The following is a 26,254-nucleotide window of genomic DNA, read 5'->3' on the forward strand; positions in this document are numbered from 1 at the left end:
TAAATCTTTATTATTATTTCATTTAATCTTATGATAGGATTCCCTAGAGTCATTGCAACATGTATGCAGTCTATTGCTCCAATCTCCACTGCTCTAGGGGAACATGAGGCAGATTATGTTAATAGGAAGTCCTATCACAGCCTTAATGTTCATGTAGAGATGATGTGAATATGTGAGATGATTATTTTCTGTGAGATGAATCTTTAAATTAATAGTAACATTAACAGATATAACAATGATCTACTAAACATTTCATCTGCAGACGACTTGTGGTCATGAACGAATGATCACAAGTTTGGATGCCAAATGGCCTGGCTCCAGTGCTTGACTCACGAATTTTCCGTGAGTCTTTGTTGTGTCAGCACAATATTACACTTAATAAAAGCACATTGAAACTGCAGATATGTCTCAAACCGTTTTATTGGTTTTGTGGGATGGGAGGAAGAAAGAAAGCAAGAGAAAGTTGCATTAATAAATATTCATACTAAAGTGTTACTTGGTTAAATCAGTTTTATCCAGCTGTTTGATTTCCCAATTTTTTTTTTTTTTTTTTTTTTGAAGCCTCCTCAGCTCACAGTCCAGCTCCTTTAGTGAACAGTCTGGTTCAAGTCTCCTTTAGTGAACAGTCTAGTTCAAAACTCCTTTTGTACAGGGCCCTGACTGAGTCTGTTTCCACCTGAAACATAATTCCACCACAAACATGATCATTACAAGTTTTCTGGAGGCTCATCAAATCACAAAAAGTTCCTTGACTTCCTACAAACACAGGACTGACTGTAATTTATGTCAAGGGTTTTAAATCCTTACACATTTCTTCTGAAACCCATTGAGGTAGAGGCCTCAGTTTCTGGGGCTGGTTGTGTAAAATCCTACAATAAAAGAGATGTGTAAGGGCCAGTCCCTTTATGCCACACATTCAAATGTTTGCCATAATAAAAAGCCCAGAGCATTCACATCAGCAACTCTGAGAACACACAGAGTGTCTTCATTTCCTCCACCCTAATAAATAAAAATAGGCCAATGTAAAGCATAACTGTTGTAAAGCAGGTTATGTTTGGTGTTCTGTCTGCTGCATACTGACCTTTGTGTGGGAGACTGTGTGTATGTGTGCTGGCTTCAACAGGGACACTGTATTTCCCTCTACTGCAGAACATACAGTCAGCCATATTTAAAACTTAAAAGTAGTAATGTATTGCACACTTACCCAGTGTTACTTGCTTAGAGGAGCCAGCACCAGGGTCAGACTGTACAGCACCTGTAATCCCATCCATAATCGGCCGTCCCTTATTGCCTACTCAGAGCCAACTCCTCCGCCAGTGTATTCTGGTTTTCTGAATTTAACTCTTTATTTCTGTTTGCTGCAAACAAGTGTTTGTGATAAAATGTTCACAAAAGTAATAAAAGGTTGTGGTAAATAGGCCTATACTCACCACTTTGAATTATATTTTTATATTTTGTCTTTATCTGCTGCCAAGAACATTTAGAGTTGGGGTTGCATCTGAAAATCTATGAATATTAATCTTTCTTAGTACATGCACATTTTTATATAATATAAAAATAGGCTATAGGCTATATTACACATATAGACTACACATACATACATAGTTTTATAAATATAGAACGTATTTGTTTAACTTACACATTAACAATCAGCAATATTTCTCCAACAGTCTTCTCTTGCTTTGGCAGCAGAGACCGTATTGTTTCGAGCTTGAAATACATATTTAAATTCATTGTAATTCTGAATGATTATCTCTTGCTCCTCCGCGGAAAAATATATCGCTCTCGCTCCACCCGCGATTGGTTGTTCAGTGTCGACGTCACTCTTTTATGTGCACGCGCGCGATAGCTTGAGTATCAAAGCCTGTGTTGACAGAGAAAGTTGATGAGCTGCATCATGGTACCAATAAAGCCTGATTGCATCGGTTTGGTTTTGTCAACTCAAAACTAATCCTGTTACCCCGAGTTTGTTCAGCTACCTTCATGGTACAGGCCCCAAGGAACACATTTTGAGAGTGAACTGATAGCAGAGCTTCTTGATATTGCCGGCGTTGACAAGTCACGGACTTCACCGTACCACCCAATGGGGAATGGTGGGACTGAAAGGTTCAACAGAACGCTAGGTAACATGCTGAGATCGCTTCCACCCAGATCCAAGCAAAAGTGGCCACAGTTAGTACAAACAATGACATTCATGGATAACTGCACTGCCCATGAAACAACTGGGTTTGCCCCTTTTTACCTGATGTTAGGGAGGGTGCCAAGATTACCTGTTGACCTTATGTTTCAAAGTGTGCTTCGTGATGAGTCAATCTGTGATTACAATGACTATGTTCAGTCTCTCGTCAGTGATCTACAGTCTGCTATGGCGCTGGCTCAAATGAACTCTACTGCAGAACAAAAACATCAGTCTGATCAATACAATAAGAAAGTCAAAGGATTGCCTCTGTCAGTAGGGGATCATGTCCTCATTGCCAACAAAGGCTGTAGAGGTAAACGGAAGCTTGCAGATAAATGGGAACCCACCATGTATTCTGTTGTTCGACTCCAAACCTTCTGTGCACATTTATAAGATCCGTGACAAATCTGGTCATGAGAAAGTGATATATCGTAATCTATTGTTGCCAGTTAACTTTCTTCCTTTGCCCTCAACTGATTTTTCTGTTGGTGAAAGTGCTAGTGGTGGTCCTTGTTCCACACCTTCTCAGTGTGGACCATGTAATTCAAGTGACTGGTGTTTTATTTGTTGTTGTTATACTCTGAGAATTTTGTGAGAATTCTGGGGGGTGAGTGTAACAGGTACATAAAGTGTACTATTAAATGTATGTATAGTTTATAAGAATTCCCACAAAATTGTTTTTCACATGCACCTGATATGATTGTCTAAGTGAGTTGAGTACGTTTCCCCTTTAATTGCTGTGATGTCACCATGGCTGAGTCCCAATTCGCCTACTTATACTACGACCTAAAAGTATGTACTTTTTTTCTGATGAAAAAGTACATACTTTTGAGTGTGTAGCAAAAAAGTATGCACGTTCTGGGACATACTTCGATGACGTCATGCAACGTGAACTTGAACGTGGTTGCCTAGTTACGCACACCGCGACTGTTAACAAAACATTTTACATTTCATTCATTCTTATATATCCAATATAATTTTATTTACTATTCCCATCTTTTTTTCCACAATACATTTACAATGTGTTTACCAAATTGAGGAGTGAAGCAGGGCGTCGTCGTAGATCAACCAAACGCAGGTCGTTTGTGAGGCGGCTGGTTCTGACATTCATGTGCAAATGTGTGTAACGAAAGCTAGCGCTACTTATTTTCTGAGTTAAAATATTTAAAGTTTATAATGTAACTATTGTTTAACGTATTTTATACTTAATCTTATACTTATGTATAATACTTAAAAATACCCTGATGAAAATGAACTATGCTTTTACTATAGTAAAAGTGTAGTATGTTTCTTTGGTTGGACTGATAAAGTTAACATATGTACAGCCACAGTATTACTACAAATAAGTCAGACAGAAACATCAAAAGAAATACATAAAAAAGACACTTGCATGACAATGTACTAGAGCCTTTTTATTTATTGTTTTGTAGCCTGCAATGAGGCGCTCGGTATCTTCATCGGACCCTACAAGATAAACACGGTACTTTTTTGGCACAACATAAACCAATTAATATTACGAGACAATAAAATATAACTTTAATTAGGGTTAAACATTTGAATTCTCACACTTAAAAACTGAGGGCACATCTCCGTTGCTGAATCCGACTGCCAGGTTTACATCACCACCATCACCGCAAAGCTCCTCCCTCCCGCACACAATGGGTTGTGGGCAATATTAGCCGTTAGAGTGTGCATTGATCTGTACTTCGAATTCTAACCGGAAATAGTAGACCATCCGGGTATCTTTGGAATACTCATTTCAACATGCTACGATTTGGGACGTACTAATTCTAGTTTCGCATACTATTTAGGACGGATAGTATGCGAATTGGGACTCAGCACATGAACCTACATAATTTCCTGTTTTGCCACCGCCTCTTCCTCTCAACATTATGAAGCTGCAGACTCGGAGCCTGCAGCTACAGTCCCGCACCCAGAGTCCCGCATTCTCAGACCCCTCGTTTTTCGAGACAGCGCCGAGACAGAAAGATACCCGGATGGTCTACTATTTCCGGTTAGAATTCGAAGTACAGATCAATGCACACTCTAACGGCTAATATTGCCCACAACCCATTGTGTGCGGGAGGGAGGAGCTTTGCGGTGATGGTGGTACTACTCCTTCCTCTTGGCATTGTTAATGCACTGAAGAGGTGAGGTTATTTTGGGCCCCTGTTAATCTGAATTAATCTTTATTTTAATCATTGCTTTTATGTTTATATCTTCACTAGAACTTATGTGTATTATATTATTTCACTTATCTGTGTGGTTATTTTGATCATTTTACTCAATTTAATATAATTTTTTTACTTGTCTATATGTGTGGAGATGAAAGCACATGGTGATCTAAATGTACATCACATTTGTTTTATAGACCGTACTAAAGGTGGATTTACTCAGAGGGTATAATTTCTGTTTATATATCAGGTATGTTTATTCTGTATTTCTTCCTCTTGGCATTGTTAATGTACGGAAGAGACCGTACTAAAGGGTGATTTACTCAGAGGGTATATTTTCTGTTTATATATCAGATTTCAGAGAGTAAAACCCAGTGAAACCGCCGCCTGTTGTCCCATGTCTGTCTTCACAACGCAGAAAAGTGATTTTATAACTGGTGTCGCGAGCCACCAGTTACACTACTATAGGGTTCATGGTTTGCTGCTGTTAATCTAAAGCAACCTTGATGAATCTGATGATTTGTACATACATGCACATAAAGCGCTGCAATAAAGCGCATGACTTCGCTTCTCCCCATATTATATTGGAGAATATAAAAAAACGTCTTTATTAAATCTAACAGGTAACACTCAGGAGATCACTGGGGGAAATAAACACAACAAAGTATAACATAGATCAGGGATGGGCAACATTGGTCCTGGAGGGCCACTGTCCTGCAGAGTTTAGCTCCAACCCTACTCAAACACACCTGAACAAGCTAATCAGCGTTTTAAGATTATTAGAAAGCTACAGGCAGGTGAGTTTTATCAGGGTTGGAGCTAAACCCTGCAGGACAGTGGCCCTCCAGGACTGAAGTTGCCCATCCCTGACATAAATGCAAACACAAATGATGTCGGACCAAGAACAGAATGAACTGAAGGTGTATATATACAAGGGCGCGTAATCAAGGGAAAACAGAACAGGTGTGGTACTAAATTAACAACCATTGAGACTAACAGGATAACCAAACCAAAACACGATGAAACTAAGCATAACCCTTACACCCAGCAGCTGAATGAGCTATTACACAACTTATAAAAATAGACGTTTGTGTGAATGCTTATTCACCAGATACCGCTTCCTTCCTAGAAATCCTTAGTGAAAGTGGCGTTCTCTTGATCTTGCTTTGTTTCCTTGTTGTTGTTTTTTTCTCTGTAATTCATATCTCACCATATGACCATCCAGTAAGGTTCAAAGAAAAGGGAAGGAACCTGCATTCCACAATAAACACATGTTCCCACCCTGAGACTCTCACTGATGTTATCCTTCCCTCCGTTTGATCACACGTTTAAAATTAGAAATGAAAGAGTTCATAGAACACAATAACAAATAATTACGCTTTTTTATTAATCTCATTGTAACAAAGCATGAACTACAGACCTCTTTTGAAGACAACTGAAAAAAATTCACTCACACAGCCTCAGCTGCACCACCAATACTCTTAATGTTAAAGTCACTCCACAACTTTTCAACCATGTGTTCATTATTCATAGATGCATGCAAATGAGTCAGAGTCAGATATGAAAACCAGGGATTGCGCAATGACATGGTCATTCATTTTGCTTATGTTAAACTTGAATATTTCTAAACTAACTGAGAGCTTAACCAAGAAACTGTGATGACACCCGTCTGCCCCATTCTAATGTTTGGCTTCACTGCATGATTTAGGCTACGTCTACATTAATCTGGATACATTTGAAAACTGTGTTTTCATCTTAAAACGCTCCCTGTCCACACTTGCGTCTTATAGCATATTCCAGAAGTTACTCATCCACATTGAAACGTCTGAAAATGTTTGAATCACCTTACTGCGCATGTGTAAAACATACTAAAGATGATAGTATGATCAGAGAATTTGCAAGATGATACAGTGAGAGATGACATAATAAAGTTCACAACAATGCATGACTAAACGTGTCATCGTTTTCAAATACCTCCGTTTTCATAGTCCACTCTACAACACGAAAATTGTGTTTATCAAATGTATCCACTTGGGAGAGCATTTTCAAAAAGATCAGTCTTCGTTGACCAAAACGCCATCTCAATGTGGACGGAAGGCCAAAACGAAGAGAAAAACATGCGTTTTCAAATGAAAACGTATTAGTGTGGACAAGGCCTTATATGAAGAGCTTGTACAGTTAACAAACTCTGATTTCATCTCATTGCATCGATAATTGTAATGCCTCTCTATATGTGGAGAGTGTTATTGGAAAAAAAAAAACCCTGAATGTGTCAAGGCTGTTAGCTTTCCCATTCACCTATATTCTCAGCTGGCACAGGACTCATGTTCATGCTCAGTTCCACATCCTGGTTGCGTGTTTTTTTTTTTTTTTTGCCAATCACCTGAAACATAAGACAAAGTATTATATTTGTGGTAGGGTACAGTGTTAGCAGAGCAAGTACAAATTTGTCCGGGCCTACTGGTCCTGATCTTTGGCCATGCTGGACAAACACATTCATGCAGTGTATGTGGAGTGTAATGAGTTAAGAAGAGACATTTGTGATGCATGAGGTGCTGATCATCATTCCAGGTAGATACAGTGCACAGGACTGTGTCAGTGCTGCTTGAGTCATAAATGTGAAGGAGTGAGAGGCTGGAGTAACGCCCATTTGGGACTGTCTTGCTTGTTCCTTGTTCTCTTCTCTTTTCTTCTTTCGTGCACAATCAAACCCTCAGACCCTTTTAGATCAGTGAAGCGTGAACTGAGGCACAGAGGTAGGCAAAGTGACTTTTTTTGTTATTATTTCAGTGTGACAATTGTAATGCAGTTCTGGGCTGTAATATGTGATACATTTGTAAACAAATCTCATGTTTTTTTAACATTCAGGTCATGAGTTTTATTTCCAGGGAATGCAGGTACTGATAAAACTTTATTGCTCTGGAACGTACTTTAGATAAAAGTGCCCGCCAAGTTTGCATGTCTCTCTCTCTTTGTACACGGATGTAGTTCCATTGACTAGAGTGATCTTTGTTCTATCATTTTACAATGTCATTGCTTGAACACAAAGCTGCAGGAAATTCTGTTATTATAAAATCTGAATCTGAGTTGACTGGCCAGGTTCATTTGCACTCACAGGAACATTTTATTCAATGCATTGTTCACATTATCTAGGCAAAACTAAAATGTTAATATATTATAATATAACATTTTATTTATACCTGTTGTATTATAATAATACAATAAAATACAATGTCTAAAATGGAATGCTGCGTACATATACCATAACCAACACACAGGCAGGTCTATATCTAAATTTGACTATAATGTGGAATGAAATACATTGTAAAATAATACATACTTGCATAGTAGTGTGTGTTTGCGTGGATTTAAAGTATTTTTAAGAAACAGGCTGAGATTAAATTGAGCTTAGGGTTAAAGACAAAGAAGACTGAAAATCTCTTAATGGTTTTACGCAGGTAAAACTTGCCTAAAATAGCACACATTATGTTTGCGCTGCGCTTTTTAATGGCACTGTTGCATTCTCAGCGTCGTTTCATTTGTTAACACTTGAGCCAAGGATAAGGATAATGATACTGAGTTGGTGTAATTAGATCTTATTTTCCTTCTAATTCTTTAAGGCTCTTAAAGACAATAAGGGCAAATTTGAGCTTGTGGTGTCCTTCCACATATTTTATCTCATGTAAAGTGTTTGTGTCATATATATGCATGAATCTCAGATTTGAAAAATGCTATCTTTTGCAAGCGAATGACTGCTGTCCAGCCTTTTTTCCCTCTCATTTGCACAAAGCTGAGCATTTCTTGACTCTTTAGAACCACTTAGGTTAGGTGTCCATAATTCCACAATCCCTTCTGTGAATGTGCAGCCCTGCTGTATTAAAGAATAAACTGAAAATGCCCAATCATATGAATATTTGGTACGGCTCTTTTGATGTGGCATGCATGTCTACCCAATGAATGCAGCACACGTGTACCAATGCATGCGTAGAATGTAATTTTAACGTAATTTCCCCCCATGGGACAATACAGTTTATAGATTTTCTTTAATGTTGCGAATGCATCTGAAAAATAATGAAGGACGCAGAGTTAGCTGCTGTGAGAAAATTGCAGCTAAGCGGAACAAAATGGATTTATAAGCATACAGGTTAATGCATTTGAGACATGTTTTCTTCAGCACATAACTTGCGTCTTTCAGTTGCATCCTTATCTGTAAACAAACAAAACAAAAGCATTGATGTGTCCAAAAACACCTCAAATAGACACAAAAAAAGATTGATATTCAACATAATACAATGTCAAAAATCTCTATTTTCCAGAGAAACGAAATTAGATCAGTTAACCTCAGAACTGTTTTGACTAAATCCCACAAATATTGATTTTCAGCTGAAATGACACAATAAAAAATAGTGTAGCCTTTCATCAAAAGCGCTGAGGTGAGATTTTGTGCCATCTATGGTCAGGAGAAAACAATTAAGGTGTGTGTGGGGTCATCTTGTTACTATGTTACCCTAATGCGGTTACAAGGTGTGTATAATTTTAACTATGTTATTAAATAACTCCACTAACAGTAGCTGCTGACAGTTTGCATACTGCTGCTTTCCTTCTACTCTCTTCTGAACTCTTTCTTCTCTTCATTATAGCTCCAGGTGAAGTGTTGCCAGATATCACAAAAAAAGGCTAAACAAACCGCTTAATATCACTGTTTTGCTCTATGTATTATGGGACTCTTAGTTTGAAGTTCTTTCTGTTCTGTTTTGCCTAGTTTCTCTTTTCCTGTTTAGTTCCTCTTTTCTTGGTTGTCATAGTTATTCATTGTTTAATTGATTAGAGTCTCACCTGTCCCTTATTGCTACTGTGTATTTAAACCCTCAGTTGTCTTCTGTTCTTTGTCTTGTGTTAACATTTCGTGTTGGTATGTATCTTTGTTTGGCTCCTAGTGTTTATTAAATGTTATTTCATTGTTTATCTGTGTCAAGCCTCATTGTTGTGGATAATCAAGGCAAGTCAGTGTGACACTTAAAAACGCAATATAATAAACAGACGTGGCAAAACTAGCCTGGCTAACGTCAGACCTCGTCTCGTTGAGATGTGGTCTGGGAACCACATGTTCATTTTCTCGTATTTGAGGCATGGTTTACGAATGCCCAGAGCCGTTTATTGGGCGCTACGAATGTCAATCAAATGCGCCTGTACGTAGCTCATAGCCAATCGTTTCAATTATACCAGATGACGTATGTAGAGCGGCAGAAATTCGACGAGGAAGAAGACGAAATAAACTTGCGTTCTAAACTACTTAGAACACTATCTAAGGCTGCATCGAAAGGTAACTTCACGTCTGATGCCATGTTGGATCCATAGATATAAACAAACTGCTTCGGTGTGTCGCATAGACGCCGTCATCGTCTTGCTGCTCCCTTCCCGTTCTGTGATTGGTTCCCTCGCTGAGGTGAAAATCTGGTCCATGGAATCCAGGCTGCCTAGCAGCGTGAATAAAATTGTGCAGCATGGGGAAACCCAGGCTATGGCAAAACTGTACCGGGGAACAAATCAAAACAATATAGCTAGTATTACCAATTTCCTGAAAAAATAAAAGGCAGGAAATGTAATTATTATGAATAAAATAGTCCAATATAAAATATTCAGATATTATAAGTTGATTGAAAAATATTAATTCAACAACTTTAAAGTTGAATTGCACCTATGAGTTGTATTTTATATTGATCAATTTGGGGCACAGGTTTTCTTATATGTAAGGAGGGGGCTTCAAGGAGAATAAATTAAATACATTTTAAGAACAAGTTTAGAATCAAATCGAAATTTTTCAAAACAGAAATTCAATATTTTATCGAATTGTGAAGCTAAGAAACTATTTTTAAGCAATTTGTGCCCCCCAAAAAATGTTTATTTTTTATTTTTTTATCAAATGGTGGCCCCAAGAATCGATTTTTATTGAATCGTGATCACAAGAATAGATTTTAATCGAATTGTGACCCCAAGAAACGACACAGCTATTGTTTACAAGCTGTTTTAAGGATGTAGCTCAGCTGAAACACTGATTGAGTGATTACATGAGACATGATAGGCTACATTTCAGTAAGTTGTACTGTATCTTTCAGCATACTTTCTAATGTTCATTCAGGTTTGTTTCGTGAACTGGTAGTAAAGAGGAAGAGATGATCGGTTTACGTGCCGCTTGAACTGTGGCGTGACCACATTATAGAGGCACAAAACGGCATTTTTTTTAATTTCATCATACAATTGACAGAATTTGAGACTTTGTTTCATATCAAAAGTAACATGCTCTATCTTGTGTCATCTTTGATCCGCAAAGTTTTTTCACTGCGTGAGAATATGGATGTGGTGCATATGTGGTGTTAGAAAAGTGTTAATTGCGTGGGTCTCACGCTGAAGGCTTTACTTCTCTAGTTTGCATAGTTCTACTCAGCTCAGGTCTGAATTAGGAATATTTTAAAATACTCCTAACGGTCCTGTGGGCTACTGTAGGTCATTGCACTCTGAAGAAGGTGAAGGAAAGGTTCTGCCAAAAAACAGGAGTGCAGTGTGTGTCTGGCATGCTTGGTGTTTGTCCCCAAAAGAGTGTTTTGTGGAACAAGGATGGCATGCAGAACTAATCCCAGCTCATTAGAGTTTTTTGGGGTCCGTTTGGACATCACAGTTCACTTCACTGAATAAAGAGAAAAGTCTTTAATTTTATCACTTTCAATTTGTTTTTGGAGCTTAACAAGTTGATGATTTACTGAAGTTGGCTACAAACTTATCGAGTGTCTCTTTCTCCCTCTTCTTTGCAGAATTAAGTTTTCCAAGATCTGTATGACTTCACTTTAAACTCTAAGAAACTCTGTAAAGGGATTATTGTCCACATAGAACAGAAACAGTGTTTCCTGTGGAAAAGTTTTGTTTTCTTATTCTTCACAAAGTCTGTCACAGCGCCCCCTTTTTGGGGCCATGCCCCACCTGTTAAACAATGACACTTCCTTCAGCTCCAAGCAAGAGCTTTTGGTCCTACATGACAGTCCACTGGGACCCGGTCCAGACAATCCCAGCCCCGTGGAGTCCCAGGACTCTGTGCCTGGCAGCCCATCTGGAGATGCACTCACTGTGTTCCACAATACAGGCAAACTGGGGCTTGAGCTCACAGAGCCACCCATTGGGCTGAAGTTTGTCCCAACGGACTCCGAGAATCTGTGTGGATGGGGAGCACTGAGCCCACGGTGTATCCAGACCTTCAACACCCCACGCTGGTTTCTCTTCTTCCTCTGTGTGGCGTCCTTCCTCCAGGGCATGATCATCAACGGCTTCATCAACACCGTCATCACCTCCATCGAGAGACGTTTTGATCTGCGCAGCTACCAGGTCAATTTGTTTGTAAATATAAATGTCAAGTTAGTGTGGCATATTGGTACCATATTGCTTATATGCATTATATATTTTATAATGCATATAAGTTTATATGCATGAGATTTTTAAACGTATTAGTATCGATTGATGTTGAATATTTATCAACTATGAAATGTTACTGTTCTCTTGGCCATTCACTGTTTCAAAGGATGTTCAGTCAGCATTTTAAAATATTGATTTGACACCCAACACTCTTGTAGTATAGTACTTTGTAGATGAAAAACATTGCTTAACCTTAGGTCAAATCCCAATTTCATACTTCTACTAATTGTGCTAATGATGATAAAGTGAACTACCGTTCAAAAGTTTGGGGTTGGTAAATTTATTTGATCAAAAATATACAGTAAAAACAGTAATATTGTGAAACATTATTGCAATTTAAAATAAATGGCAACTGGTTTCTATTTTAATAGCTGAATTGTCAGCATCATTACTCCAGTCTTCAGGGTCACATGATCCTTCAGAAATCATTCTAATATGCTGATTTGGTGCTCAAGAAACATTTCTTATTATCATCATATTTGAAAACAGTTGTGGTGCTTAATATTTTTATGGAGACAGTGTAAAAAAAACGGAATTATTTGATGAATAGAACGTTCAAAAGAACAGTATTTACTGTAATTTTTTATCAATTTAGTGCATTCTTGCTTTATTTTTTCCCTGCAAACCAATCATCTTGTATGTCGCAATGGGTTGTAGGTAATAATAGTCGAAAAGTATGCATGGCCCAAAAGACACGTTGTGGAATAGATTGTATTCAAATTGTGATTCAGCCTTGGTATCCATTGCTAGTTTGAAAGTGTACATCGCAGCATTATTAACACAATATGTTATTTGTTTTGCCATTACAGGCGGGACTCATCGCTAGCTCCTACGACATTGCTGCTTGTGTGTGCTTGACATTCGTGAGCTACTTTGGTGGTACGGGTCATAAGCCTCGGTGGCTGGGCTGGGGTGTGCTCATCATGGCAATGGGGTCTCTGGTCTTTGCCCTGCCCCATTTCACCACACCACCCTATGAGGTGAAAGTACCACAGCGCATGGGATTGTGCTCGGCCAATCACACAGAGGCGTGTGTCGGTGAGGAAGGTGGGCTGTCAGCGTACCGCTACGTCTTTATGCTGGGCCAGTTTCTTCATGGGGTCGGTGCAACCCCTTTGTACACCCTCGGGGTCACCTACCTAGATGAGAATGTCAAGTCAAACTACGCACCTGTATACATAGGTGAGTGTGATGACGCCATGAAAAACATAAAACATATACTTTATACAGACTGATATTAGATATTTTATTCTGTTTGCCCATTTCCCCTATTTTGAAAATTAAATTACATTTTTCTGTCATCTAAAATTAACTTATAACAAAATATTAAAACACTAATTTAATAACACTGTTAAATGTTATCTTATATATATAGATTTTATACATTTTTCCTACGGTACATTGCGTACATTTTTCTCATTTATTTAGAAAGAATAGTGCAGCATTTTATTATACTTTATGGCCCTATATATTATAGTTATATGATTCAAATTAAATTTGGGGAAATTTGGATTAATAAATAAAAAGTAGGTCAACAAAAGTAGGTACAACCCTATAAAGAAATTATGACAAATATATTACTATCATTTTGTAAAATATACTTAAAGTAATTAAAAAAAGAAAATATTTATTAAAATATTTAAGAAAAGTCACACAATCAACAGAATGTACAAAATTACAGAATACCTCTGCTGTGCAGCACCTCATGTGAAATGTTTAGTTGTACTTGTTACTAAAATTTTTGATGATAAATTAGGAAAAATTAAAATAGTGTTTGGGACAAACACTGTAAAACAGATTTCATAGAGCACCATTTTTTAAAAATGTAATACAATTATTAATTCAGTTGATTGGACATGCTTTTTGATTATTAAAATTAAATAAAAGTATTAAAGAGGAATGCAGAGATTCAGAAAAATGACAGTGGAAATCAGAATTTGGAAAGAAATAACAGAATTTACTCACATGTAATAAAGATTTCTCAGGGTTCTAATATTGGTGCATGCCCATTAATTGATTGGACATGATTTCATCAGAGGGTGTGTGTAAATGTGTAGCTAAATGTATTCAAGCACTCAGAATCCATATTCTTTAAAAAAAGAAAAACAACACCAAAACACCAAAAAATCTCTTATATGTGATGTCTTATAAATCTCATATAATGTCTTATAATTTACATGGGAAAACACTCAAAAATTCCTATTTGCCCTCACTGAACCCTGTCATTTTGTCTAACTCAGGCTTTGACACACCTACTCACTTTTCTTTTGTCGTTATCAGTGAGCCCCACTAGTTTCCACCTCAGACATAAATAAAACCTCATTCCATTGTTTTTCTCCCCACCGTCCACTTATCAAAGGCCATTGCATTGAGGACAATCGCTACCCTGCTTGCCCCCCACTCCAGACATAGACACCGGAACTTTCAAACTGCATCTTACTGTACCTTTTGATTGAAAACAAACATGAATCAGTGTGAAGTCTGTGAACTCAGACCAGCTTTTATATGACTCAAGGGGCAATGGAGAGAGCCACAGAGACTTGATGTGCTGCTTTTGTTTTCTCAGGGATCTTCTACACAGCCGCCATTGTAGGACCTGCGGCCGGATACTTGCTGGGTGGATTCTTTCTCAACATTTACACAGAGATTGACCAAACGTAAGTGGCTAAGTAGCAGTTCACCCAGAAAAGAAATTCATAATTTACTCATCCTCATGACTTTCTTGTAGGAAAAAAAAAACAGTGATTTTATATTTATCTCTCTCTTTCCCTCAGGACAGAGCTGACTCCTGAAAACCCACTGTGGGTGGGAGCTTGGTGGATTGGTTTCCTGGCAGGAGGAGCAGCAGCTCTGGTTATCGCTCTGCCTATACTGGGTTACCCACGCCAGCTACCAGGTGCTACCCATAAGCGCAGAAGTCAAGTGACTGCAGTTCAGTGCAGTATAGTATTAGTGTGAATAACTGTCTCACTTTCTTTATCTTGCAGGCTCTCAGCGATATGTGGCCATGCGTGTCTCAGAGGCCCACCAGCTGAAGGATGGCAGTCAGGTCACTGCATCTGATCCTCAGTTTGGAAAAACAGTAAAGGACATGCCCAGGTATGAACACATGACAGGAGAGAGGAAGTGAGCTAAAAAGTGGTTTCCCTGCTGGTTTTTCAATCGTATTGAAAGCCATACCAGATTTGACCACCTTTTAACATGAGTGTACTGCCATGTTTATATTTAGAAACTTGGTTGATGGGAAGGAGCTGAGGCTGTAGTTTTCTAGTTTGCCGAGTTCAGCGAATTCAGATGGGCGATGGGTCCCTAGATAATTTTCTTGAGATTGAGGATTAGCACTTTTTCAAATTAGCACTTTTCACTGTCACTTTACTCTTAAAGAGCCAACAAACTGCCACATACAAGTTATTGGGTTGTCGTTTTTCACTTGATGTGCTAGTTTATATTTGGCCACAAGTTTCCACTAGATATCACTAAAACCTCCTTCAGTTGTTATCCTGTCCTCCATTCAGTTTTCAAAGGCCATTGAAAGACAAATGCTGCATTTCACCTATGAGTCTTTCGAAAGAAATACAAGACAAAAGCACAAATCAATGCTATCAATTGATGCTGTTGTATGTTATCCATAAATGGTCATCCACAGAATTTAAATAATGTGTATTTGCTACACTATCTATGTGGGCATTCAGGGGAAGTCTCTTAAATAGTTTGTCTTATTTAAAAATTACAAATTTTTAGTACTGGTGAATTCTCTTTGGGTGCAGCTCCTCTCACTTGTGGTGTCCCTCAAGGCTCCGTTCTTGGTCTGATTTTATTCTCCTTGTGTGAGCTTCCTTTAGGGTCTATATTTTAAGAAACACAGTATCTCTTTGCAATGTTTCCATGACACTCAAACCTATCTGTCCCTGGGATCCAACAAGAGGGATTTGAATATTGTTTTGGCTCGTCTTGTTGATGTCCACTTGTGTCATGTTTCTATCCCATTCCCCCTTGCTCTACCTAGAAAATCCATCTATAAAAAGTAGAGAGCATCGTAACACCATGGTAACTGTGACAACTGAATGAGTAGAGGAGTCATTTTTCTCTCTCCCTCTTTTTTTTCTATAGGTCAATGCTGCTTCTTTTGAAAAACCCTACCTTCATCTTTCTGTGTCTTGCTGGTGCCACAGAGGCCACTCTCATAGCTGGGATGTCCACGTTTGGCCCCAAATTTCTGGAGTCTCAGTTTAGTCTGAGTGCTTCAGAGGCAGCAACCTGGTTTGGTAAAAAATCACAATTAAACGCAATGCCATACCCTCTTGCTCAAATTACTCTTAGAATATAACAAGCAACTACATACATTGAGTCGTTTTTAACTCCATCTTCTCATTCCAGGGTATATGGTGGTACCAGCTGGTGGAGGTGGCACCTTCCTGGGCGGCTTCATTGTAAAGAAGCTGAACCTCCGTTGCCGTGGGATCATCCGTTTCTGCATGCTGTGTGCAGTGGTCAGCCTAATGGCTATCTTCATATTTTTGGTACACTGTCCTAATGTCCCCATGGCAGGAGTAACTACCCCATACTACAGCAACTTCACACACAACAACTACAGCGCCCTCTACCTGCAGACAGAAATCCACAAAAGCAGGTACTGAACACTTTGAACTCATTACAGATCTGCAAACAATATAAACTGCAATAAAAAACATAATATTTGTATTTATTACAGCATGAGATCAAAAACATACCTCATCAGTTTGAGATTGTTTTAAAATAAATGCATCAACAAAATTAACTACTTCATGCTAATTTAGCACATTTATTATTTAATGAAACAATGCACCGTCCCGTTTCCCATTAGTCTTGCTTTCCTGACTGCGGTCTACTGTCCTATAAAGTGAAGAGGGGGAAATTAAATTAATTAATTGATGTGAATATACATCTTTGTTTTTGAATAAACATGTGTTTTTTCTTCTCCCTCAATACTGGGAAATGCTATAGAGACATATAATGCTATACTGTATTTGTCCCACTGGTTATATATATATATATATAAATCCTGAAGACGTTTCATTTGACATTTGTGTTATCTTGCATTGGCAACAAAGCTTAAAGGTGCAGTATGCGATTTTTTCTAAATCATTGTTGAACACTGTTGATATTTGAAATCAACCCAAACAAACACACCCCTCCTTTCATTGCTCTGCCCCCCAAATTGCTCCCTCAAATGCATGAACACGCAATGCAAGAGTTTCTCTTTTATCATAGCAAAAGCAAAGAAAAATAAAGCGAAGATGTCAAACGAACGATAAGGAAGCACAAAAGATGAACATACAGTACACAAGAGTATATACAAGCAAGAGTCCGTTGTTAGTCTCCAGCTGCACACACTCAAAACCAATGTTTCTCACGTATGGAGCAGAAACAACGCAACCTCTGTGTCCGATTTCAGGCCTTCCCATTTCGGTTTCTTCAGTGCTGGAAAGATTTTTTAATATTAACGTGGGTCCTAAAGCTCTTGCCTGACCATATCCCCTTCTATTTACATTGATATTCCTCTTATCTTTTCTATTTTGTAATGTCTCTCAGCCATCTCTCTTTTCTTCAAATCTCCCTCTTGCTCCTCTCTCTCTTCTCCCATCAGTGGACACGCCCCCTACTGCTGATTGGCTACAAGGTGGTTGTTGTGCATGGTCCAAACGTTTTTCAAAAAACGCTTACTACACCTTTAGATATACCAAGACTTTGCACTTGTATTACTATGAATGGGAGAGAATGCAACGTGCAGTATGGCGGCATAAGTCCCTCCTTCTAAAATAGCCAATATTTTGCTCAAATAAAAGTGCATGGTCGACCAAGAAATATACATGGTCGTTACATGGTCATTTGTGGTGTTTGCTGTGACTAAATCTGGATCAAACCTCAATGATTAACTGTAATAAATCAATGAATAATCAAACAGTTTTTATTAGGAATTTCACTGGATTAGCTTTTAAGAGAAGCTTCTTGTTGTACTAGTTTTTATAATGTATAGTAAAGAGTGTGTTAATTTATTGGCCAACAGGGAACTATATGAGTTACTATGCCGGTCGACATTTTCTTGATTTGTGCTAATGTGAAAGTGCAATAATCTTCTAAATTTCTAAAATGACAATATTCATGATTATAATTTTTAGCACAATAATCATGATTGTCAGTTTTACTATTATCATGCAGCCCTGCCTGTAGGTATTAACCTTTTCAATCAAGTCTGATATGCCGTGTGAGTGATTTATTACACAGATAATGGTCTAAATTAATATCCAGAGTAGGAAAGAGGGGATTGACTGACAGTGTTTTATTGATTGGTTGAGGCGAACTAAATATTTTCTCTCTCCCTTCAGCTTCTCAGATCTGGGCAATCTGACCGTAAGCTGTAACATTGGATGTCACTGTGCTGAGGAGTTGTTTAACCCTGTGTGTGGTGCGAATGGAGTGATGTATTTCTCTCCCTGCCATGCCGGCTGCAGCTCCCTCAACCACACGAACAGCCCCAGAGGCAGACAGGTACACAAACGCTCTCACAGTCCCACGTACATGCATTTAACAACACGATCAGTCAGTTAACTCGACAAAACTGCATACATTTTGTAAGGTAACTTAATTAAAAGGGTCTTATCCTCCCAAATATGACCTTGTACTATGAAGGAATACTGTAAGTTTCAGAACGTAACACTAAACTGACATAGAAATTAATCACGATTTTATTTGGCATAAAAATGTTTACACTCTCAGAATAAAAATGAGTTTTATTCTTGATTATGAATTTTTCGTGTTGGTGTGTGTGTTTACACATTTATAGGTGTTCTCTGACTGCAGCTGTGTGGTAGGGAATATATCATGGGGAGAACAAGGTTTTGCTGAAGAAGGGAGGTGTGTGTCGTCCTGCAATCACATGCCAGCCTTCCTCACCTTCCTCTTCGTCATCATCTTCTTCACTTTCCTCTGCAGCATCCCTGCACTTACTGCCACACTCAGGTATGACAATGCATATACTACCATTCAAAAGTTTGGGGTCAGTAAGATTTTTTGTTAGAAAAACTTTTATTAAGCAAGGATGCCTTAAATGTTAAAGAATATTTAAATTTCAAATAAATGCTGTTATTTTGAACTTTCAGTTCATCAAAGAATCCTGAAAAAATATATCACGGCTTCCACAAAAATATTTAGCTGCACAACTGTTTTCAACATTGATAACAGTAAATGTTTCTTGAGCATCAAATCATCATATTAGAATGATTTCTGAAGGATCATGTGACACTGAAGACTGGAGTAATGATGCTGAAAATTCAGCTTTGCATCACAGGAATAAATTACATTTGAAAATATATTCACATAGAAAACAGTTATATTAAAATGTAATAATATTTCACAATATTGCTTTTTTTACTTTATTTTTATCAAATAAATGCCACCTAAGAGACTTCTCAAAAAAAAAAAAAAAAACATTCTATTGGCTTTTCAATGGTAGTTTAGGTTATGTCATGTGACCACAATGCAGCATACTACTGTTTCAAATGTATTGTGCAATAATGCCTACTCTTTCACTTTACATTTGGAAAAAAATCATTATAAGTAATAGCTAGTAAGTAGTAAGCTAGTTTTTCATTCCAAAATAGACAGTAGGATCTCTAATGGCATACATTAAAATGCAGATGTTTGTCATTAATGTAACTGTCGTCTCCTGCAGGTGTGTTCCTGACACTCAGAGATCGTTTGGGCTTGGAATCCAGTGGATCGTAGTAAGGACTCTCGGTGGGATCCCAGGCCCCATAGCGTTCGGCTCAGTGATTGACATCTCCTGTCTGCTGTGGGAGGAGCAGTGTGGGGAATACGGCTCCTGTTATCTGTACCACAACTCAGCCATGAGCCAGTACTCGCTCATTGCAGGCATCATCTACAAGGTAGAGAAAAACACTTGAAAATATGTGGAAATTATGAAAATAAGGTTCCCTGAGAAACCAATACTGACTCATTCCATATTAAATACACTTTAGCTTGTATGAAACTCTTAAAACTGACTTTTCAGTGGTACATTGACGAGACAAATAGATTTTTGGTCCCACTTGATGTGTTATACTTGTGTTAAACTCTTAGTCTCGTCAATGTACTAGCGGAGGCCAATTAGTCTGAAACCACAAGTGAAAATGCTTACATTTAGCATTTTTCTTATTTAATACAAATGTTTTCGAATCGTTACAAATTATATTATCAGCTTAACAATTTGAGTGAAAGGTTGAATTGAAAAATTAACAAATGCCATAATGTCTTAATATTTGTCGCCATTTTTGTGACATAGAAGTGATCTAGAAACAAAATCTTTAAAAAAATAAATAAATAAACTATATATGCCGTAAACTACTGTTGGTCGGTAAGAATTTTAAATGTTTTTGAAAGAAGTGTTTCATTTATTTAATAAAGAGAATACAGTTTATTCCTATCATGTCAAAGCTGAATTTTCATTATCATTACTCCAGTCTTCAGTGTCACATGATCCTTCAGAAATCATTCTAATATGCTGATTTGCTGCTCAAGAAACATTTTTGATTATTATCAATGTTGTAAACAGATGTGCTGCTACATACTTTCGTGGAAAACGAGATCATTTTTTTCAGGATTCTTTGCTGCATAGAAAGTTCAAAAGAATAGCATTTATTTGAAATATAAATCTTTGTATCATTTTAAATGATTCTGTCACGTGTTTAAATCAGATTTTTAATCCCGGATTTTTAATGCGGCCTCCCCATTGAAGCCTATTGTTTATAATCACTTTTAGATCAGGTTCACATCAATCGCAGACACCTTCTCAAACGAACCTAAGGGCAATCTAATCTAAACTCTATCTCTCTTTTCCTCAGGTTTTAGGCACTTTTTTCTTCTTTCTGGCCAGCATGCTCTACCAGCCGCCCCCCGAGTCTCCCCAGAGCAGCTGTGAGAGCACAGATGTGGGAGGGCATGACAGTGGGGGGAAGAACAGAGACCTGCCAATCAAAGACATCCCCCCTGAGATCATCTCCAATCCGCATGCCAAATTATGACCTCATTTGAGTCTACAAAAAGCACCTCACCTCAAATTGTGTGTATGCTTCTGTGTGTGTGTGTAAGGTCAACACCATCACTGTTCACTGTGTATGTCCCTCCGGGAGTACATTGTTCCCAACATTCGTCTATGATATATTCTCATATACTCTCATTGCCCACCAGCCTAAAACTCCTGAGAACTGAAAGCATCTATGTCACAATGAATGACCAAAGGTCAGAGGTGAAATCAGAGCATACAGTATGAGTTATATAAACAGAACCCACCAAAAGCAAACATAATCTTAATTTAAGAATAGATTATGCATATAAACTAAAATTATTTGTATAATTTAAGTATAAAAATTAGAGCCTTTTTGCAAGGAAAAAGCCATGGACAATATTTGAAAAGAGCACTTAATATAAATGTAACGGTAATAGAGAATTGCAGCAAATGTGGAGAAATTATGACAAAGTGTTAAGCTGTTATATTAAAGATAGTGTATTGAAATGCTGCTCAGTTATACATAAAGAAAAACTGAGTTACAAACTGTGCCTTTAAACTATTTTTCATAATTCAGCACAGTTAGAAAGAGATATTGCAGAAATATAAAAAATACCCTACTCACAAACCCTTAAATCTCTCTAAATTGCACTTTAAACTAACCTCACTGAAAAAGAAATACATTTACATCCGAACCATTTACAGTAGTGTTATTAAACCCAGTTTTGTCATGCAGCACCTTTTTACGTTCTAGATCTAGTTCTAGTCCATAGTAACGCATGTAAAACTTGTGATTCATAGATTCTGAATATTTTTACCATTTTAAAATGTGCCAAAATACTGTAGCGCAGGACAGGGAGGTCACATAGAGATGCAAGTGAGAGTTGAAGGGGGAGCAGGTTTACAAAATGAACTTTTTGCAACTGAATGCCATGTTGCGAAATCCCACCCGAGATGAGATATTCCTGAAAAGCACTTCACTTTGAGATTACACTAAAAATTATTCTTGCACTGATTTTCAGGATGACATATTAAAAGACAATTTCTTGGTTGTTCATAAAGTAACAGAGCAAGAAGGATTTTTTTTTTTTTCTTTGTATGTAGGATTTTTTTCTGGTTGAACATTGAAGTACCACAAGCTGCTTAAATCCAAATATAAGAAGCATAAACTGCTATCTAATTTGCTTATATCAAGTGCTATTAAAGACATCTCACCAATGATACTATATGTTGAGGTTTTTTATTTGTTATTCAATGAATATGTAAGGATTCATGTTGTATCAGAACTCTATTATTATTATTATTTTTTCTTTCCCTGATTTGATGGATTACATTGACTGTCTGATGGCAAACCCTGAATGACAATGATGCACTCAGAAATTTAAGATTTGCACAATGAAACTAAACATGCAACAACAAAGATATTTGTATTGAATTTGTGTTGGTTCATGTGTATTTTTTATCCCAATGACTGAAAGAAATGTGTATTGTGTCACAAAAGGAGTTTGTGAGTGGGCCTGTTTTTGTCTTCATTGATATTTATTTGACTTTCTTTTTTTTACCACTGTGTTTCTAATCACTTGCAATGTAATTAGTTTTGGTACTTTCTTTGTCAAGTAATTTTTAAGCTGAAGTTTCGATAAAAGTTTTGAGTAACAAGCAAAAAAGCAAACGGTCATATTTTATTCCGGTCTATACCTGTACATGCACACACACACATATTCTATGCAAAGTCTCATGCACAAATGACACAAATATGCTTATTTGATTAGTGAACTAGAAATCTGAAAGCGCACAATCATAACATTTCTTTGTTTTAAAAAACTCAATACAAATCCTTTGTTTTTAAAAACCTTTATAGAAATCTTTTTAACATTTACTTTCCCTATCCAGTATGGAAATTATGTTTAATGGAGGCTAGCTAGTAAGAGCTGTGCATGTATGCTAATAAAACATATATTGACGTAGTCCAAACACAAAGGATACATTTGTAAAATGAGATTGAGCATAATGAAAATACAAAATGCTCAAGAATTGCGTTGCTTTTGCTCATTAAATTGAACAAACAGCAAAGATCACTTTAGAGTTTACTCACATGCGTCTGGTCATTGTGTTATGTGTTGCTGCCACTAGATGTCACTAGCTAGCTATACATTGTAAATTTGTCTCGCCAACTAAAATGACAAGAAGCCATTCTTAGAAAAAAAAGAGAAAGTAATAATAATACAAGATATTGTTAGTTCAGCAGCATGCAACACTTTAACATTATGCTCTGAAGATATGTTCAAACGAAAGAATTTCTGCTGGAAAATGTCATTCTGAAATGTCACAGAATGTGGAATTATCTTATTAGATTATCAAATCTACAATTTATAGCTTGATTTGAGTTGTAAAACGTAAATCAAAATGTTAAAGCAAAAGATAAGAGTGGAATATATGTTATATGGACAAACTGATTATTATTTTATTTTTTTTTATGTGGGCGGAAATGGGCTTCCATACTATTAATAGATAAAGTGAATATTTTTGTAGTGATACATATTATACAGTAATACATAAGTATTTTTGCAGGTGATGTCAAAGGGGATAGAGAGGTTTTGTCGCAGTTGAGAAAACCTTGTTTATTATTAGCAACAGGCCAAACATTGGCTGGAAAGGCAGGGTTTGAATTGACATTCTAATGGACGAATGGAATCATGCAAGGTAACATATCAGAAGACAGGAAATACACAACATTGCTGTTAGTCATGGATCCTCCTCATACTGTAAAATAAGATTAGTTTACCATGATTAGATTAGTTTACCATGATTAGATAAGTTTACCATGATTTGATTTGTCTGCATCAAACAACCTCATGAATCTTAGTGCAGCTAAATAATTTCAATTCACATTTATGATTTATTTGTATAGCGCTCTTCACAATACATATGTTTCAAAGCAGCTTTACAGAAAATGCATGTGCCTACAATAAAATTTAGAGTAATCCGTTATGGTGATTGTGTCCAAGTACACTTACAAATCACACAGTTAGCATTTAAGGCGAAACATAATGAGCTCATTTATGTCATTATTGAATGGAAGCTCTTCAGAGCCCTTTGAAACTGCACTGATTTGAACTTCAACATTCTGGTTCCCATTGAAGTCCATTGTGTGTAGAAAAATCCTGAAATGTTTTCCTCAAAAAACTTAATTTCTTTTCCACTGAAGAAAGAAAGACATGGACATCTTGGATGGCATTGGGGTGAGTAAATTATCAGGAAATTTTCATTTTGAGGTGAACTAATCCTTTAAGAGAGTAAGTTGCTATGGCTACTTACGTACCCTGGAAGTTACTGTTTTTGGAGCCAAAAGTTGAGGTTATCTGCTTACTTACATACTGGGTATGCCACTTAACCTGCTTTCTGGAATACCGCCCAGATATGGTAAACGGAAGCTCAGGCATGTTTGCTTGACGTAACCAATGAGGTTCAGTCTCATGTTACGCCTCACGTTTGAGCTTCTAACAATGAGGTTCATTCTCATTGTGTAACACAGCTCGCTTGAGCTTCAGCAAGAACCAATGAGGTTCATTCTCGTGTTACGCAGCTCGCTTGAGCTTCAGCAAGAACCAATGAGGTTCATTCTCGTGTTACGCAGCACGTTTGAGCTTCGGCAAGAACCAATGAGATTCATTCTTGTGTTACGCAGCACGTTTGAGCTTCAGCAAGAACCAATGAGGTTCATTTTCGTGTTACGCAGCTCGCTTGAGCTTCAGCAAGAACCAATGAGGTTCATTCTCGTGTTACGCAGCACGTTTGAGCTTCGGCAAGAACCAATGAGATTCATTCTTGTGTTACGCAGCACGTTTGAGCTTCAGCAAGAACCAATGAGGTTCATTCTCTCGTTACGCAGCTCGTTTGAGCTTCAGCAAGAACCAATGAGGTTCATTCTCGTGTTACGCAGCACGTTTGAGCTTCAGCAAGAACCAATGAGGTTCATTTTCGTGTTACGCAGCTCGCTTGAGCTTCAGCAAGAACCAATGAGGTTCATTCTCGTGTTACGCAGCTCGCTTGAGCTTCAGCAAGAACCAATGAGGTTCATTCTCGTGTTACGCAGCACGTTTGAGCTTCGGCAAGAACCAATGAGATTCATTCTTGTGTTACGCAGCACGTTTGAGCTTCAGCAAGAACCAATGAGGTTCATTTTCGTGTTACGCAGCTCGCTTGAGCTTCAGCAAGAACCAATGAGGTTCATTCTCGTGTTACGCAGCACGTTTGAGCTTCGGCAAGAACCAATGAGATTCATTCTTGTGTTACGCAGCACGTTTGAGCTTCAGCAAGAACCAATGAGGTTCATTCTCTCGTTACGCAGCTCGTTTGAGCTTCAGCAAGAACCAATGAGGTTCATTCTCGTGTTACGCAGCACGTTTGAGCTTCAGCAAGAACCAATGAGGTTCATTTTCGTGTTACGCAGCTCGCTTGAGCTTCAGCAAGAACCAATGAGGTTCATTCTCGTGTTACGCAGCTCGCTTGAGCTTCACCAAGAACCAATGAGGTTCATTCTCGTGTTACGCAGCACGTTTGAGCTTCGGCAAGAACCAATGAGATTCATTCTTGTGTTACGCAGCACGTTTGAGCTTCAGCAAGAACCAATGAGATTCATTCTCTCGTTACGCAGCTCGTTTGAGCTTCAGCAAGAACCAATGAGGTTCATTCTCGTGTTACGCAGCACGTTTGAGCTTCAGCAAGAACCAATGAGGTTCATTTTCGTGTTACGCAGCTCGCTTGAGCTTCGGCAAGAACCAATGAGGTTCATTCTTGTGTTACGCAGCACGTTTGAGCTTCAGCAAGAACCAATGAGGTTCATTCTCGTGTTACGCAGCTCGCTTGAGCTTCAGCAAGAACCAATGAGGTTCATTTTCGTGTTACGCAGCGCGCTTGAGCTTCGGCAAGAACCAATGAGGTTCATTCTTGTGTTACGCAGCACGTTTGAGCTTCAGCAAGAACCAATGAGGTTCATTCTCGTGTTACGCAGCACGTTTGAGCTTCGGCAAGAACCAATGAGGTTCATTCTCGTGTTACGCAGCTCGCTTGAGCTTCGGCAAGAACCAATGAGGTTCATTCTCGTGTTACGCAGCCCGTTTGAGCTTCGGCAAGAACCAATGAGATTCATTCTTGTGTTACGCAGCACGTTTGAGCTTCAGCAAGAACCAATGAGGTTCATTTTCGTGTTACGCAGCACGTTTGAGCTTCAGCAAGAACCAATGAGGTTCATTCTCGTGTTACGCAGCTCGCTTGAGCTTCAGCAAGAACCAATGAGGTTCATTCTCGTGTTACGCAGCACGTTTGAGCTTCGGCAAGAACCAATGAGATTTATTCTTGTGTTACGCAGCACGTTTGAGCTTCAGCAAGAACCAA

The 26,254-nt window shown here is 38.0% G+C and overlaps 1 protein-coding gene across 1 annotated transcript; it reads left to right on the forward strand.

The window, feature by feature from the left end:
• Positions 1 to 11,319: 11,319 nt before the first annotated feature.
• Positions 11,320 to 22,518, forward strand: slco4a1 (solute carrier organic anion transporter family, member 4A1; the record flags this gene model as incomplete). The annotated part of the gene is made up of 11 exons (XM_081385842.1): positions 11,320 to 11,727; positions 12,624 to 12,996; positions 14,381 to 14,471; positions 14,589 to 14,710; positions 14,802 to 14,913; positions 15,925 to 16,079; positions 16,192 to 16,444; positions 18,180 to 18,342; positions 18,638 to 18,813; positions 19,526 to 19,739; positions 20,694 to 22,518. 11 exons carry the CDS (start codon positions 11,320 to 11,322, stop codon positions 20,871 to 20,873), a joined length of 2,247 nt encoding a protein of 748 aa, XP_081241968.1. The 3' UTR covers positions 20,874 to 22,518.
• Between the last annotated feature and the right edge of the window lie 3,736 nt (positions 22,519 to 26,254).

This window comes from Scardinius erythrophthalmus (assembly GCF_964197995.2).
Source record: "Scardinius erythrophthalmus genome assembly, chromosome: 15".
Taxonomy (NCBI): Eukaryota; Metazoa; Chordata; class Actinopteri; order Cypriniformes; family Leuciscidae; genus Scardinius; species Scardinius erythrophthalmus.